An 18129-nucleotide genomic window follows, 5' to 3' on the forward strand; every position below is an offset into this window, starting at 1 on the left:
ATGTTGCCTCACTAACCTGGCCCAGATTTCTCCCTACTACAAGGCAATTCTTGGAAAACCAGACACGGGGGGCTAATTAAGAGGGCTGGTTCTAAATGATGCACCCCCGGCACTGCCCCACCCCCTCATGATACCGTGAGCAGAAGCCACAAGGGGGCAGCACACACAGCTGAAGTTTATAGGCTCCTTGGATGACGAAAGGTTACTACGGGATTTTCAAAGCTTTGCCATAACCTGCTCTTTTTAGCCTCCTAATAATCCAGGCCAGCACTGAGGGCAAGAAGGTTCCGGAAGCACAGGGCCATGAGCCAAAGTAAAGGGACAACAGTCCCTGTGGGTTGAGAGCATAAATCCCATCTTAAGGATGCCGACCAGCAGGAAGGACCCTCGACGACGTCCTCTGCCCCACCAGCTCCTGCCTCAGAGATAAGGATGTGCTGTGCCCACATACATCCCACGGGCTCCCGTCCAGACCGTGAGCGGTCTGTCCTGTTGAGAACGTGGGGAGGGCTTTTCCAGCGCGCTCATTTGCCTCTGCTTGCCTTCCGCTCCTCGGTGGCCACACGAGGCTGGCAGCTGTTGCTGGCTGTCAGACTGCTGGTGGAAACCGACCCCACCGTGGAGTGCATTAGCTCAGGAGGCGTCACAACAAGAATGCCCGTCTGAGCGGAAGTGCACCGTGGTGGGGAAAGTAAGCGCTAAGACACTTCACCTTGTTCTCCAGGGCACCGCACCCAGCGGGGTGGGTAACGGTGGCTCCTGCAGGGACAGGAGCTGGGAGCCCAGCAGCAGGCCCACGGAGATCCGCACGCTGGCGTGTGGCCAGCCCCCCAGACGCCGCCCTACCTGGGGCGACTGGTAAACCTGTCCGAAACCCTAAGAAAGGATGCATGTCCTATAATCTAGGCCTCCTGTAGGTGAACACCCAAGGGACCTTCTTCCAGCCCATTTTGTTCTACTTTGTTTTCAATTTTCTCTTACCCCCTGCCCTCACTCCCATCCTCCCCCTGCCTCCTGCAGGCAACCCCACTAACGGGCATCTTTTGGTTTGTACACATTTTTGCCAACATTGTAATTTCTTGTGTGCATGTCCTTTTATTGTCTGTAAATGATACTGTTGCATCTCTCTGGAGCTTACTTTTCTCACTCAGCTACTTTTAAGGTCCACATTCGATGTTGTCTATGGCTTGAAACTGCTCTGGAGGACTCACCCGGGGTGTCATCCACAGAATGTCCCTGCACGTGGTCCCAGTGGCAGACGCTACTCCACCCCACCCTCCACAGTCACACTGGGTGAGCATCCTTATACACGGCCCCTTAGGGACAGAGGTGGGAATTTTGTTGGGAACGCTCACCCACACATGGAATTTCTGGAGAGTGAGTCATGCACATACCTCACTCGAGGAGTGGCGCCGGGTGGCCATCCAGGACGGCCACACCGGCAGTGCACGGAGGTCCCGGCACCTCTGCCGACACTTGGCATTACCCACCTTTGCCATTTTTGCTAACCTGGTGATACGGAATTGTTGTGTTAGATTGTGTTCTTCTGATGATTTTCAGCGTCTCTGCACAGGCTTCGCCAACCCTGGGGTCTGCTTCCACAGAGTATTCATTCCCTGCACCCGCTTGTTCCTCTTGGGGTTGTCTTTTCATCGCTGACTTGTGAGGCCTTCTTGCACATTCTGGACAGTTAATCCTTTCTTGGTTCCAACCACCGCAAATATCTTCTCTCAGCTCCCACACCTACAGTTAGACCTTCTGCTGACCAGGAAAACAGAATTAACCCCACTAACCTAGGAGAGGAGAGGAGCCACAGAAGTAAGTTGAAATGGAAGATAAATGTTACGGTGAGTCTAAAACTGATGTATTAAATGAGAAAATGCAAATAATGAAAGCAACTATTTACAGAACAGCAACAAAAACTAAAAGAGATTTTTCTTTGTACCACAAGTACAAAAGAAAAGTTAAAAACAGAATGTAAAAAAAAAAAAAAAGACCGAGAAGTTAAAATAAATGTTAAGGTGAAAGTACTTTTTAAAAAGAATATAAAAAGGAAGAAACTTCATGATTTAAAAAGGGGGAGGGGGATTATGCAGAAGTCAAAGAGACAAAAGAAGAGCTAAAGGATACTCACAAGGGAAGACCAACCACAAAAAGAAGAGCCAAGAGTAGACACAGTAACAGCAGACACTACATATGCCGACTGTACCTAGAAACAAAGCAGGCGGGAATGCTGCGACAGTGAAGGGAGGGACGGCAGAGGGCAGGGGGGTCCGGGTGCAGTAGGCCAGACGGAGGAAGGAGTCTGTCTTTGGGTCAAGTAAGGCAGTGGTCGGGACCTTTCTGGCGCCAGTCGGAAGGGGAGACAGGAGGCAGAGCTCAGGCATAAAACAACTGAAGCTGCTTCCTTCGCTCACAGGCAGGCTGCTCACCTCCTGCGGCGCGGCTCAGTTCCTACCAGGCCAAGGACGCAGCAGTCTGCAGCCCGGGGGGTGGGGGAACTCTGATGTAAGGTTTCACCCCGTCAGCCTGGGGCCAGTGAGGAGCCTAGCCCTGGGGCAGCAGCCATGCTGGCCTTCCGCCTGACCACGGAGAGTCTGGGCGTCACCGTGGGCCCCTCACCACCACACCCACGCCCTGCCGGACCTCTCAGCCGTGCCAGCTTACTCACTGCCTTCAGCAGAACCCGCAAGCAGGGGCTGAGGCCACGGGGCCAGGGAGAGTGCTGCCTCAGGAGTCTCTTTGGCAGGCAAGGAGACAGCCTGTTTGGACAAGTTCAGTACCACCCAGGTCCGCACCAGGTAACACCTCCGTGATTCACTAGAGACAGCAGAATGTGACCTTGCCAGAGGGAGCGGTGACTGTGAGGAGCCAGGAGACCTGCCGTGCAGACTCCAGCTACGCACCCGGAGAGGCCAGCGGAGCCTGAGAGGATTTAGTGGACTATCGTCAGTTGCAGTGACAGAAAATCCAGAGTCCCATCATCCCATCCCAGCACACGTTGGGAGGCCAAGGAAACATGCAGGTGAGTCCGTGGAGAATGGACAGACCTGGCCTTCTCTGAAGGTGCAGTGAGTGACAGAGGGGCCCAAGTCCTGCTAACCTGAATCCTGCCAGTTCTACCAGACAGTCCCCACCGCTGCTCCAAGCCCCCGCCCCCAATCCCGGAGCCTGGCGAGGCAGAGGCACCCGCCCAGGGCGGTGATGCTTGGTGCCAGAGCTGCCTGCTGGCCCACAGCCCCGCCCAGCTGCCCGCCCGCCGGTGCCCAGACACGGGGATCTCATCAACCAACAGCTGCTTTTGTTTTAAATTGGTTTTTAATTAGGAGACTGATGCAAGATTGTCAGTATTTTACTCTCCCAAGGAAAACATTTTTTAAAACTACCACCACTAAAAGAACGAACATTTTCACACCAAAAACCGACTAGAGGATAGCCTTCCATGTGGAGTAATATTTTGAGCCTCATGGAATGCCCACTACTACACGTCCCTCGTTCTGGGAGGGTCTGGAAAACTCCCGGCGGGCCCACCGACACTGGCGGCACCGCCGGAACCTGCTGGGAGTCGTGTTCCAACCGCTCCGACCACAGCGCTTCGGGGGAACAGAGTGGGCCTGGGGTGCCGTCCAGGCACACGCTAGGGTACCAGCTGTGCCGAAGCCCATGTTGTCAGCTGTCACCCAAATCCGATGATGCCCCTCCTGCTGGCTCACCTTCCTCCCTGGCCTTGCCGTCCTCCCGTGTCCAGGCCCGTCTCCACTCCCAGTGCCCCCACATCAGAAGCCCGTGGGCTGGAGCTTTAGCCTCCCAGAGGTCTGGTCCAGCAGGTCCAGGACGGGGTCACGTGGTCATCCAGACTTAGGCGCTTCAGCCCTGCGCCTCCCGCCACTCAGCCCTATGAAACGACCGACCAGGGGCCACCGGCCCGAGTCCTGCGAAGTGGAGCTGAGAATAAGGACAGAGAGGGAACAGCAGCACCCAGGCCACCAAGTGGACGCAGCGCTGGTCGAGGGCCGTGCCGACGCCAGGATAACAGACAGGGAGTACGTGGGGCTGGGGGACAGTGCCACTCTCCAAGGTCATAGCCCAAAGTGCAGCACTCGGCTGGAGGGGACCGACAGGGCAGGACAGGAGCACCACCTGCACATTCACAGGGAAGTCTGGTCGTGGGGACGCGTCCTCTGGAGGCTCCCCTGGCCTCTTCAGCCTCCGCCACTCACCACTGTCGCCCTGGCCCCTGTGCTGGTCTGCCCGTCAGGCCACTCATGTCAAACTCCTCGGCCCCTGACCCTGCGCCAGGCATACAGCTGAGGGGCTCACCCACCACCTGCCGACTGAGCGAGCAGCAGGGGCACTGGCTGGACACAGGCCGCCCCCCATCTCCTGGGGCACCAGGAAGAAGACGCTGCAGTGCGGTGGAAACTTCACTAATGACTTTGAAAAGCCACGTGGAGCCCAAGGGGACTAACTCTTGTGGGACTACTTGGGGACAGAGTCTCGTGCGTTGCTAGGCCTGCAGGCCCTGATGGCTGTGGTCCCATCGGGACATCATGTAAGGAGTAGGGGAAAACTTAGACCATGAGAAAATAGGAACCTAGCTAGCTAGAGCCAGGAGATTACTAGGTTACTGAACAAACATCCTGCCTTCCCGCCTTATACAAGAATGCTTGGTTTGAAATTCCCGCACGCGGTCTTTGTACGCGAATTGCGAACTGCCACATCTGCTTCTGTATAACGCTTGCTTGCCCGCCCCTATATAAGGACTTAGGTGTAAGTGCTCGGGGCGTCTCTCGTTTGCAGCCCCTTGTGGGTACCGTGTCTCTGGACACTCTGAGAGTTCGCCCCTGCGCAGGTTAAACTTGGCCAATAAAGTAACATCCTTGATTCCCTGAAAGTCTCCGACATTTGTTCTCACGTTTGCTGGATGCAACAATCACTCCCTCACAAGCTGGTGGGTCTCTAGACACACATGCAGGCTGTGACCACAGAGTGACAGGCCTGCCCTGAAGCATTCTCTCCGCACACTGTGGGCACACAGCGCACAGCCTGGGCCTGCCCTGGGCTTGGCAGCCCCAAGGAGGCGGACACAGGTAGATGTGCTCGGACTGGACACCCCCAGGTCGGGGCAGCCAACATGCCGTGCTCCCCGAGGCCAAGCCCCCGGCCATCCGTGTGGCCTCTCCTTGTGGCTCTCCGGCCTCACCTGCAGGGTGTGGGTCCTGCACCTCCCACCCCAACAGCTTATTGGGGTCAGCCCCAGGCCTACATCCGGACTTTGTATGAATTAGTGCTTCTGACCTCTCCACAGAGAGGTCCCAATCAGAAACTGGCGAGCACCTTTGGGACTTCATTTAAACCACGTCCCGTGGTTTGCTCTAGTAAGGCCTGAGGCCATCTGGTCCCGTGGTCTTGCTCAGCGGGGCTCCCCTGGTCTGGGTGACCCCAAAGGCTGCTGTACGCCACAGCACCAGGTTTCTTGGCTAATGTCAGGCCCTCGCTCGGGAGAAGGAAGTGGGCCACCTTAAACTACAGACCCTGGGCACCAGGATGGGAGGGAATGCATTTACTTTAGGTATAAAGGTTTGCTATAATTAACAAGTTATCACTATTATTAACATGTTTATAAAATGGAAATAAAAATAACACACGCATTTGGTGCCAACGTGGCACGTACAAACTAAGACCAGTACAAAAATAAACTTTCGAGCTACGTGGTTCTGAAATAAACGCCACTGAGCAGGACGGGGACGAAGTCTGACTGGTCTCGGGCTGCAGTGCAAACACCAGGGCACAGGAGCCCGGGCAGCACACAGAGGTGCAGGGCGTGTTCCTGAGCTACACAGAGATGCAGGGCGTGGTCTGCGCTCGATGCTGCTCTCTCGCTGCTGTGCATTACTGCCACGGAGGCCCCATGGGCCAAGCCGCCCAGCTGGTGATACTGTCGGCAGAGAAAGCTGAGCCCACTTGTGAAACAGGGAAACCTGTGCTAACAGAGAACAGCACACGAGTCCTCTCTGTCGATCGCCCATCCTTGTGAGTCTTCTGCCCGCAGACGGACACGGGCAAAGGGGAAACCAGAAGCGCCTTGGTGTGGGGATCTCCTGTGCCGCCAGACAGGCCCCGTGGTGACTGGCAGAAATCCGCAGTGTTTCCCAGGTCACACCCCTCTGTGGGCACACACTTACTCGCACCTAGCAGCTGGCCGCACTGGTCTGCATAGCCCTGGCCCCTCCAGGGAAAGCAAAGCCAGCCCAGCAAACCCCCAGGGCACCGGCATGGTGCTGCAGGTGGACTGGCTAACTTTCCCCCTTGTTCCCTGTTGAGCTAGGCCAGGACAGTGTGCCTGTTGGAGTGGCATGCTGGGTCCTGAGGGTGCCGAGTGACCGACGAGCACAGCCCTGCCACCTCCCGCTCTGCTGGGTGCCGTGCGGCAGGGTGCCTGCCCGCACACAGCTCCTCCGGAATCCCAGCGAGGAGTGCAGATGCGGAGGGGAGCGGGAAGAAGGGGCTAGTGCACGGGCGGCTGAAGGTTCCACGGGAGCCGAGGACAGCTCGCCGTCCCCCGGAGCTGGGGCAGCAGCACGGAGAAGAGGGCCCCACCAGCTCTGCTCACTGGTCCTGGACCTTGGCCCGCTTGGCTTTCAGGGACAGGTGCTGCAAGAGAAGAAAAAAACATCAGGGGTGGCCAGACAAAGAAACCAGGCTTCACCACAGTCTCCACACACACACGACCAGATCACAGTTTCCATCTGGTTTACGTACACCCTCTCAGTAAGTGCCGGGCCCCCGGGAAGGAGTCTGCAGGGAAACAAGCGCCAGCGGCCAACAGAGGAAATGGGCCTGCGCTAAGCCACAGCAGCCCGGGGCCCCGCCCGCCACAGCTCAGCCCCGGCACACGGGCCGTGCGGACAGCACTGCAGCCGAACTCCTGAGCTCAGGGGGCAGGGCTCGGGCCAGACATCACATCAAGTTTCCACAAATCCCTGAAGGATGGTCGAGGAAAGGAAATGAGGAGGCATATCATTTCAGCAGGCATCTCAAATGCAGGCACCTGTGCAAGGCAGGGAAGCCACGCAGGAAAAGGATACCCCTAGTGGCACGGCTTTCTTTCAGACATGTCGCTCTCTGCCAGCATAACTGACAGAGGAAGCGCAGCACTGTAATCGTGGGCATCAGATAACAGGATTCAGGGAGACGCACGTTCTGGCCTGAAGTGCTAGAAATTCTAACCTATGCATTTGTGGCACAGCGTACAAACATAAGTTTTTAATAAATGACTTCTGATCACTGAGGTCGCCCTGGGCCCCCTTAATGGTCATAAATCACCAAGTGACATCTAAGGCACATCGCCCTGCCACGCGGCGAGATCTCCACCGGAGGAATTCCCGCCCTGGCGGCCAGCAGGGCAGGCCTGCCACCTGCCCACTGTGGCATGCCCATGCCCACCTGGCCACGAGGCAGCAGTCCCCATGGCCAGCAGAGAACTGCAGGCCCCGGGAGAACACGGGGTGCAAAAGAAGACACAACACACCACCAAGCACGATGAGAGACGGCCGAGTGCACGGGACACGCGTGTCAACGAGCTGAAAGAGGTCCCTTTCTAACTGTGTATGTCCGAGAAAGGACTGGTACAGGTTCTGGCAGAGGCCCTGGCTCAGAGGATTTTCCCCAGATTCCAGAGATACCTCTGAGAACCAGGAAAAAAAAACTGGAAGGACTGAAACAGGTCACCCTGTTTTTCTCCCCGGCTATTGATTGGTCTTGCTGAGTTTCTCTGAACCCTCTCACTTCACCTGATGTGACCCCTAGAACTAACATTACACACCCCGCAGCCTTCACTTGGGAACAGGAGATGACATCACCGTGCCCGTGGGACCATTTTTGGTGCTCGTTTCTGGGAAGAATGTTGAGCATAAACAGAGCCGACTCTGGACCATTTCAGGCCTCGTTACAGGGCGAGAGTGACGCTCTGAAAAACAACGGTCATGGGAAGTCACCAAGGGTGCCAGAAGCAGAGCCCGGGATGGTCAGTGACCTCCGGGGTGGTCGCGAGGCCTACACTGTCTGCATACAAAGGAACACCCACCACATGTGGGCGCCCCTGGAGGTCTGCAGGGCCCTTGGAGGAATCCATTAGCTTTGGACTAACAAGTTAGTAGCAGAAGTACCTTTGCACTGTTTAGTGAAGGAGGGGCTGAGGTTCTTAGGGAGTTTCAGGGCCCTCGCCTGTACAATGAAGTTGGGGTCCCAGGTGATTCGTCAAGGCCCCAGCCTCTCTAAAAATAACTGATCGCAGTGATCAGAGCAGAGCTGATGAGCTGAAAAACAAGCATTTGGAGAGAAAAGACAAAGGCAGGAATTTACGACTGCCATTTTCTTCAAACTCCTGGGGCTATTCACTCTTAACTCTGTGGGTTTGACCTGAAGAAACTGTAATTCTGAGCTGAGAAGGGAAAAGAACTCAACTTTTAGGTCCATTCTGTTCTCCAAGAGCCTAAGACAACTTTCGGAGTCTCCTTCCCTAGCTGCTTGCCCCTCATCCCTTCAACGAGCACCCTCACAGCTGGGCCACGCTTCTCAACCGCCACCTTGCATTTCTGATCGCTTCCCTGCACTTCCCACCGGAGACGTTCTGAAGGGAAAGAGTTCCTTCCACTTCAGGGCTATTCCCATCAGGCTGACACAGCGGAGACCACACTCTGCGCTGCTGTCGGTCCCTGCTGCTGATCTCAGGTCCCGCTGAAACACCTGACGAGGATCTGTGTGAAATGTATTTTGTTTGGCTGGATGAGATTTAAGTATTATAACAAGATTTCTGAGAGCCAACTGCCCTTCCCACTGCGAGAGGGGGAGGGGTAAGAAGACTCCTCCATGCACAGGGTCACAGCCCCTGTGTCCCCAGGAGCTGAACTCAAGGAAGGAGCGAGGAGGCAGGCTGTGGCACCTGGGGTGTCGTTCCCAGCAGGGGCCCGTCCTGTGTCCCTGCTGACTGCTGCCCAGGCTGGAACCCAAGCCCAGTGCAAGCAGATTTCATACTTCTTTCAAGAGGAGCCTGAAGCCCACATTTAATGTGAAATCTCCCAATTTTTAAATACACCAGTCAACCCAAATTTGAGGTTGAAAACACTGCAGTGTGGCTATAACCTTGATGAAGTTACGGGTTTCAGACTCTCCCTTCTGTGGTGAAGGATGGTGAAACTCGATGAAATACCGATGCAAACGTTTTCAGGCACTGGGCACAGGGCTAAAATCCTCAGGAAAAGGAAACACTCGAAGTGAGCTCTGTGTTCGCCCCAGGTCTCTGCCTGGCTCTCCAAACCCTGGCGCCCAGACCTAAGTCCTGAACAGAGGACAGGGCTGCCGGGCGGAGGAACCAGGCCGGAGACGGCTGGCATTCGCAGGACAGCTCCAGAACTCTACGTGAGGGGACCTCGAGCCTTGGCTGAACGCTAAGCAGCACGTGTGCAAGCCCAGGGCCGATGAGGCTGGCAGACAAAAGTGCCTGGGAGCTGCGAGCTGGCACGGGTGTGCAGGTCTGTGCCGTGCGGGAGACGCCGGGGCTCTGCCCGGAGCGCAAAGGCCTCGCTGGGCAGGCTGGGCACTCCGCGGAGACATCAGACAGGTCTCCGTGTCCTAGGAGCGCAGCTGCCTCAGACTGGCCCCATCGGAGACTAGATCAGTCCTCAGTGAAATCAAACTCATCTGCCGTTATTAACTTCCCACTAGGAAAAAGCTCAATGTTCTTTACAAAAAAGACAACCAAATCCAGGCTCTCCACAACACAGCATTTATACTGCCCAGCATAAACAACAATATTAAAGAGGCAGGAAACTGAGACCCATAACATGGAAGGAAAAAAAGAAGTCAAAAGATAAAATAAACCAGAAATTGCCCAATATGTTCAACTAGCAGACAAGCCCTTTAAAACAACTCATACAGGGATGGGCAAAAGTAGATTTATAGTTATTCATGTGGAAATTAATAATGACATAAGGATTAATACAACACTTAATAAATAATACAAGTAATAATAGTAATAAACTCTGTGTCTCATGTAATCACAGCTGTAGACCTCCTTCTGGCTACCCCTGTATAACAGGTTAGAAGGGTTAAAGAAAAAGATGGGCATAATGAATGAACATAAAGAAACTCTAAACAGAAAAATAAAAAATTAAAGAAGAACCAAATGAAAGTGTGAGAACAGAAAATACAAAGTGAAATATTCTTTGGATGGGCTTAACAGCAGGCTGGACACTGTAGAAGGACTGGCCAGTGAACCTGAATACTGGGAAGAAAAACTATCCAAACTGAAGCATAAAAAAAATCGGAGCCCCCATAACAGGCAGGACAGTAGTAACAAGTGCTCTAGAATGTGTGTGACTGGAGTTCCAGAACCTTGGCACACAGTTATTGAGGCAGAAAAAATATTTTAAGGAATACTATTCTCAAACTTCCCAAATGTGATAAAAATAAAACATCAGCCCACAGATCCAGTTAGCCCAATGAACCCCAAGCAGGAAAAAGACAAACGAAAGCACAGAACAGGTCCACCGGCTGGAAACACAAAGAGGAAGGAAGGACTTAGAACAAAAGGTCACATGAGAACAAAAACACATCACACACAGAGGAGCAGCAACAAAAACGACCGGCTTCTCACAGAAACAACTCAAAACAGACAGCACCGCCATAAACTCTTTAAAGTGCTGAATGAAAAAAACAGGACAGGCGTGCAACCTAGAAATCTATACACAGAAGAAATATCTTTCAAAAATAAAGATGAAACAAAGATGTTGGTTCAAACACTTGAGTCCAGAGAGCATCTCACTAGCGGGGGTGCACCAAAACATGCACTAGAGGGAGCTCTTTGGGGAAAAGACGCCAGACAGACCCTCGGATCCCAGCAAATGCATGGGGGGTAACAGAGGCGGTGAGCATGCGGGGAACACAAAATACTTCCTTTTTCTTGTTTCTTCGTTTCTTTAAAAGGCAACTGTTTAAAACACAGAGAATAAAATATATGTAGAAATAAAATACATTTAAAAATAGAGTATGTACAAAAAAAGTAATGTCTATGACAATACACAGAAACAAGCCACATGTAGAAACAGCACAGAATAACAAGTGTAGAAATAAAATATCCGACAAGAGCACAAAGAACAGGATGGGGAAGTGAAATATCTAAGCTTCTTACGCTGTCAGCTGAATAGTGTGACACTAATTCCAGGTCGACTGTGGTGTGTTAAGGATGCATATATAATCCCTAAGCCACCCAAAAACCAAGAAGCATAAACGGCCATTAGAAGAGACAATATGGAACACGAAAATAATCTGGTTAATTCAAAAGCAGGCAGTGAAAAAGGAACAGAGTAAACTGGACGAATAGGAAATAAGTAGCAAAATGGCAGACTTAACCCTAACCACAGCAGTAGCTCACGGAACGTGACTGGACTGAACACATCAGTTAAAAACACAACGCGGGACGGAACAAGTCTTTGGGCTTTATTTAGCCGGAAAGTTTGTAAACTCTGATTTATCTGCTTTCATGCCAGCCTTCCCATATAACTACCTCTCCATTAAAAATCTTGCTAGAAAAAGCTGTGACTTTTGTGTGTGTGTGCAGTGAACGAGCCATTTTCCTGCAGAAATGAAGAACACGAAACTCTGACTTGCTCTGCGAGGCTCACCCCCTCACCATCCCAGGAGGCCTGCGTGGAGGAAGAGGATAAACCCGCAGTAGCGCTGGTGCTCACTCAGCGGCAGCCGGCACCAGGCTGAAACCCCCGGTTTAACTGGCACACCTCCTTTCGGTCCTTCAAGGTGACCCTCATCAGAGAACGCTTGTGCCACTCCCTGTGAACACGATCCACAGCGTGACAGAACTTTCTTTCGGAAATAGTGTAGAAGAGCAGAGGGTGAGAGAAAGACCTGAAGATTCATTCTCTTTTTTGTCTCAGGTGTTATTTTTAAAGGCACTTCACGATAAGCAAGTGGTAGAGCTTCTACCCAGAATGGTCTGGGGACGGGGTAATGGCCATGTCTGCTATGTGCTACTGGGGGACAACTTCAGGCACGGACCCGGAGCACAAGTGCGCATCTAGAACAGGAAAAGGCGGGCTGACAGGCAGTTTTGGGGGACAGACTGTTCGCCCCTACCGTTCCTTGTTGGTAGAAGTGTGGAGCCAGCTCCAGCAGCCAGGCAGATTCAACAGCGGTCACATCTCTCATGTAGTACTTGGAGGTCTGTATGACTTCATTGTAGATAACCCTGGGACAAGAGGGAAGCGTGAGCTAATTTCCTGTACCTTGTGATAAGAGACAAGAATCACAACAATTAGAGATGATGCATTTCCCCTTCACCTTCAACGGGAATCTATTCTGTGTGCCGGGCACTGCGCTGAACAAATGCACGGATGCTGCTCACTTAAGCCTCGTGGCCTCAGTGGTGGATGAGAGTGTGTCCATCCACGGGGGAGGCTCTGAGGCCTACATGACTTCCAGAACATCTCAGCCGTCCCTGACTCCCCTTGGCCTTGAGGTGCCAACGCAGCCCTTTACACATCACTCTATGAAAGCCCTTCTCCTAAGGTACTGGCATCTGTTGGTGTCTGTCTCTCCATCCAATCTATGAATTCTCCGGGCCCTGAATTCATCTCCACATAGCTGTGCAGGGTTAAAAGTATCTGGTCCGAGGGCAAAATTGAATGTTTGCTGAATGGCTAAGTGAGCGGAAGTTTATCACCATTTGCTCAAGGAGAGCCCTGATAGAGCAGACTTTCTATGAATGGCCCAGCGTAACAAAGTCAACCAATGTGCACAGGGCACCCGTCCCAGCCGACAGGGACCCCGACGCGAACCAGAACTAGGCCGCTCCTTCAGCGCAGGCACGGGGCTAAGCAGCAGGAGCGTGGCTTACCAGCGAGGCGGCTTCTCCGCATAGAGCACTGACGCCGGGTGGATGTGCAGTTCGTGGTCGTCGCGGATGGTCCTTGTGAAACACAAGAATTTGTCTGAAGCCGATTTTACCTACTTGCAGCACGACTTTCCCAGAGATGCGCTTATTGTAAAAAATGCATCCAGATCACACTTCGCAGGAACAGGACTGCTCTCTCCATCTTCTCCCGGGCGCTTTACGAGCCCCTCCCCCGCTGCCAGCCCAGAAGTCACGCATAAATCACGCAAACAAGGGACTTAAAGTAAAACAACTTGTGGACATTTAGGGGAAAAAATTTTAGAAATATATTGCTCTGTCAGTCTTTATGTTTATCTCCTGTAGGCTCTCTTTGAAAATAATTTCCTTGGGAACAGAAATAATATAAATTACGACTTCTATTAAACAAAGTTAAATATGAAAGATAAAGACTGTAGGAGAAAAAGAAAGCTCAGTGTTGATGTATCCACTTCTCTAAGGTAATATTTCAAAGTCCAACGCAGGTACGACTCAGTTTAATTAAAAAAAAATTGACAGAGCCCAGAACTCAGTCGGGTCAGATCACGAGAGAACACTTGTGCCTTAGGATGTCGCTGCCTGAACCACAGTCACGGAGTTTCTGCAGGTGCCGGGGACACGAGCGTGAGGACATGCCTCCGGCGCCGCAGTGCGGCCAGCACCCTGGGGCCCTGAGCTGACCGACACTGGACCTCGTCCCAAAGGGGCTCACCAACTGGGAAGCCCCTTGTGTATGTAGCCCGCATTTTTGTCCAGGGTCCCAGAGAAAGGACTTTTCCAAATGCCAGTAAAAACTGCGAATCTGTACTGTTGAGGACAGTGGGGCTGTCCAAGTGACCACACGGTAACGGTGCTCCCTGGAGAGGACGCCAGGCCCTCGGAGCCGCCGCCTCAGCCGCGGGCAGCACAGTTGTGGTGGGAGGCGAGCTCGCGTGACGGGCAGCAGAACTGACGCCCACAGGCCGGAGCACGTGGCCCGGAGTGACAAACGGGATGGCCCAGAGATAAATGTACGGTGCTGTACTAGGTTCAGTCAGTTTGACGGTCCCATCTCCTGAGAGACCTGACTGCCAAAAAATAAAACAAAAAAACCTCACTCCAACTCTGGCCTCATTAACAAAGCCCAGGGTCTGGGACAACACGGCTGACCTCACGGTGACGGGCCTGTAGTGCCTTCTGAGCGGAAAAAGCTAGTGACAAAACACCATGTAAAGGAAGTCCAGAGAAGGGCTGGGAGAGAGCCGTGGGGCTGCTCCCTCCCTGAGCAACAGATCACAGGATCCCTGCACTTCGCACGGCTGCAGCGAAGTCACGAGAAAAGACAGGCTACCAGGAACAATTCAAAGAACGGGAGTGGTTTAGTTTGGAGTAGAGAAAGCTAAGCCATGTATCGGCTTGTATATGCTTTAATACACCGAAGGCTATGAGGAGGGTATCCACCAGCAGCGATTTTCTCTGCGCAGAAAATGCAGCAGCTGTAGACTGCAGTGGGAGGCAGGTCACACACACGAAGAAACACTGGCCAACACCCAAAGCCACCAAATGTGACCACAAAGTATCGGGGTAGGCGGTGGCTTCAATCCTGCAGTTCTCTAAAAACGTGTGAGCTGCCCAGTGACAAAAGTGACTATTCTAGGGAAGAGCATCTTAGTGGCTCCTTCTAGTCCTGTGACCCTATTACCAGAATGGAAATACTGCCAGCCTCCTGACGTGTAAACTTCGTCCTTCTACAACTTGTGGGTGAGCTGAGTATTTGAGAGTCACTTCCATAGTTATGATACTTCACTTAAAGCTACATAGCTAAACTCATCTTCAGATACAGACACCATACAAATAAGGGAAAACTCTTTAATTTAGTCTCTCTCCTTTTCCTGCACATCAGCTTTCTATGCGGTGTGGATCATTTTTAAGACCTGTCCTTTAATAGATGACTTCACCAAGCATCACATTACCTATAAGCTCCGGTAGAATGAAACCTCGCTGCATTTGCGAAGAATCCCGAAACGATGCACCGCAGAACCGGATCTGGATCTCCTGCCAAGGCAGCCAACAGAACGCTGGGTGAGGCCCTCGCCGGCGGCATGTCGTGTGCGCCCAGGCCTGTGCCGTGAGGCCGCACCCCTGGCTGCTTTGAGCCACCTTGCACCATTTCCTCAGCCCCATCCCTGGAGGTGTCCCCGCCCTCCTGCAGTGGCTGCTGAGGGAAACGTGCTGGACTGTCCTTTAACCGGGGGCCCCCAGTCCCCCTGGACCACCGATGCCCAGGCCAAGGCTGGGCACCAGAACCTAGGAGAGCACTCTGCTGGCTGGCCTGTGACCTCAGGAACTCCCTCCTAGGACAGCACCTATGGGAGTGACGTTCCTTCCCTAAGACACAATCTGGGACACTAACACTGCATTATTTCTGTGGCTACAGCTACACTGTGCAATCCTTTAAAAATTTCAAACGTCCCGTTTTAATTGGTGTCTGTATTGCTAGAGTAAACATCTTCCAAGGGGAAAGACTCCCCATTAGATGATCCCCACAGGACACAATCCAAATTAGTGTGCAAACACAGTGTCATTTATATGGTTTATGACACGCCACATTTCGTCAAATCTGAGACTCGCCCTCTTCCACACTCTCCCTCACTGAACCCAGGACAGTGTTTTATAATTATAATTGGCAGCGGTTTTTTTTTTTTCTTTCTTGGTGGTACACAAAATAATGGCCTGGCTTATTCATAATGGTGTTTTAGATTCCATGAAGTATAGTTTGTTGACAAACCAGTTCCCAAAGGGTGGTAAAATTTACAAACCCATGAATGTATGAGGCTGCGAGTTTCACCGCATCCTTACCAGCAATGTTTTGGCAAAAGGTGCCCCTGCTTTATTGCACAAGTGCTCCTGTGCTTCCTCCCGGCACAGAATCGGTGACTCTCAGATTTCCATCTCTAACCACAGTCTGAGCCAAGATTCAGCCCCTTCTCTCCAACGGCCCATGAGAGAGTTCCACGCAGAACAGAAGGGGTGAGAAACGGTTCTTGGGGGGGAAGGGGGGAGGGAATCTTAGATATTACAGTAGTTGAGGCCCCCCTCAAATTCAACCCTACCTTACAAAATCTTATTTCCTATTATTTAATGTCTCTCGTTAGGAAGAATTTGGTGTAACTTTTCTTCTGGGTGAGGGGTTGACAATGAAAAATAGGTTAAGAGACACGAGTCTAGAAGACTGTCGAGTCTCTGCTGGGGACAGGCACTCAGTCAGCTTCTCCCCCAATCACTGCCCTCGTGAGCTTCCTGCTCCAGCAATGACACCAGCTTTACCTGATCACCCAGGTCTCAACTCTTCCCTCTCTTGTATTCAGTCATTGATGTTCTCTGAGCATCTGATATGCTCCTCACTCCAAGCACCTGTCTCCACAGCCCTCCCTGCCCAGTGTGCACCTTGCTACCGTTTTCTAATGCAGTCAGTTTGCCTGGCTGGACTTCCGCCACCACTCTGGGCCTGCTGCGAGACCCCCCAGGCCAGCCCCCACCCCAGCCGCCTTCCTCCCTGCATTCCTACCATGTCTCACCTGCTGCCCTCGCTGTCCGCCACAGTCACTGAGGCACCCACTCTTGTAACTGCTCGAGGGCTGGCAGCCTGATGCGGCAGCCGTCTGTCTACCTGTGCGACTCCCCCTGCACCTGCACTGCTTCCTGGGAGTGAGGACCACGTCTTCGTCCTCTTGTAAGCACTTGTTCTTGGTTGCAAAGGTAAAACGAGACTGGAATCAAACCGCCTGGGTTCAGGCTCTGATTCTACCACACACTCACTGTGTGACTGTCGGCAAGGCACTCATCGCTGCTGGGCCTCAGTATTTTCATCTATAAAATGGGGGAACAGCTGCATATTCCACCAGATTGCTGGCCTATTATTGCACACGAGTACCGAGGAGCTGGAGGCACGCCCAGACGCCCGGCAAGCGGTGGGCGTTCGGAAGATGACTGCTGAACGAACCAGCAAAGGAGCCACCTCCCGAAAAGCACAGGTCCTGAGCTGCATGCACGGACCGTGCTCTGCTGTGACCCGCTGTCTTGTCCTGAGCTGACCCCTCCCCGGGGCTCTGACAACTCATCTGTAAAATGTGGGAGCACTTCCTCCACCTCACAGAGTGGCAGGCAGAGACAGTAACTGCAGAGCCCCCTCCTCAGTGTGACCCAGTGTGTCCTCAGTTCACAGTCGTCACTGTCACGGCTGGAGGCGGACCCCGGGCCTCACACAGCACGTCGGTCTGGCCCCGCTGCCGGCCCAGGTGAAACCCACACACCTGCTGTAATAATGCCTGTATCTGAACATGAAATGCAATCTATACGCAACAGCCGTGAGTACTATCCAGTTAAAAGTGACTTTCCTTACAAAGCCTACGTGGGAAAATGAATTATGTAATGTTCAATGATCTGAAGGTTAATGATTCTTAGGTGTTGTCAGGGCTTATGAAAGTCTCTTTAACAAGAACTGCCCTCAGACATAAAAATGAACCCCAATGGAAAAAAATACGCTCTTTTTATACACAGCTTCTCGTCCACACAGATGCAAAGCACACCCGCTGTCCACCTCGCACCGACGCCAGCAGGAGAACCCCAAACTGCAACGACAGGGAGCAGACGAGGGATGCCCCCAGCGGCGGCAGCCACTCTTACCTTCGCTCGAATTCTTGGGCACCTGGAACTTGACGAGGAGCTTCTTCAGTTGCTCCCGGACGGTGGCAGCTCTGACCAGCCCCTTGTAGTTGAGGAAGTGCTCCTGGCACCACTGCGAGTTCTTACTGTGCTGCGGGGGGCGGGGCCCAGGTGGGAGCATGAGAAAAGCGAAGAGAGGCTCCCGACGGCACCACCACTGCATTTGCTGGCTCAGGGGGGCCAGATCTCCGGAGGGCCAGCAGCCCTTTCTGGCCCATCCATCTCTCTATCATGCTGAGACAGGTGCTGGCGTGCTCGCCCTCTGGCCACTCTTTGACCTCAGCCTCTCTGACTTAGGAGCAAGTGAGAGTTCACCGAGAAGCAGAGTCGTCAATCTTAACGACAATCTTGAGTACCTTCCTAGCGACTGGCACACTCCCACACAGAATCCCTTCCCTGTGTTTCCTTGTAAATACACTTCCCTTCCTTGGCAGGCTTGAGTTCATCACTTCATTTGGCTACAGACAAACAATATGACA

General features: G+C 52.8%; 1 protein-coding gene across 1 annotated transcript in view; it reads right to left on the reverse strand.

Moving 5' to 3' along the window:
- Positions 1 to 5886: 5886 nt before the first annotated feature.
- Positions 5887 to 18129, reverse strand: part of DHX35 (DEAH-box helicase 35) — a 59167-nt gene continuing 46924 nt past the window's right edge. Inside the window, exons 18-22 of the mRNA XM_045833610.1 lie at positions 17612 to 17741; positions 14899 to 14980; positions 12914 to 12985; positions 12154 to 12265; positions 5887 to 6654 (exon numbers count right to left, since the gene is read on the reverse strand). Coding sequence (XP_045689566.1) covers positions 6610 to 6654; positions 12154 to 12265; positions 12914 to 12985; positions 14899 to 14980; positions 17612 to 17741 — 441 coding nt within the window. The 3' untranslated portion in view covers positions 5887 to 6609. The remainder of the gene's footprint in view (positions 6655 to 12153; positions 12266 to 12913; positions 12986 to 14898; positions 14981 to 17611; positions 17742 to 18129) is intronic.

This window comes from Phyllostomus hastatus, unplaced genomic scaffold, assembly GCF_019186645.2.
Source record: "Phyllostomus hastatus isolate PE091 unplaced genomic scaffold, TTU_PhHast_1.1 phas_contig_17, whole genome shotgun sequence".
Lineage (NCBI taxonomy): Eukaryota > Metazoa > Chordata > Mammalia > Chiroptera > Phyllostomidae > Phyllostomus > Phyllostomus hastatus.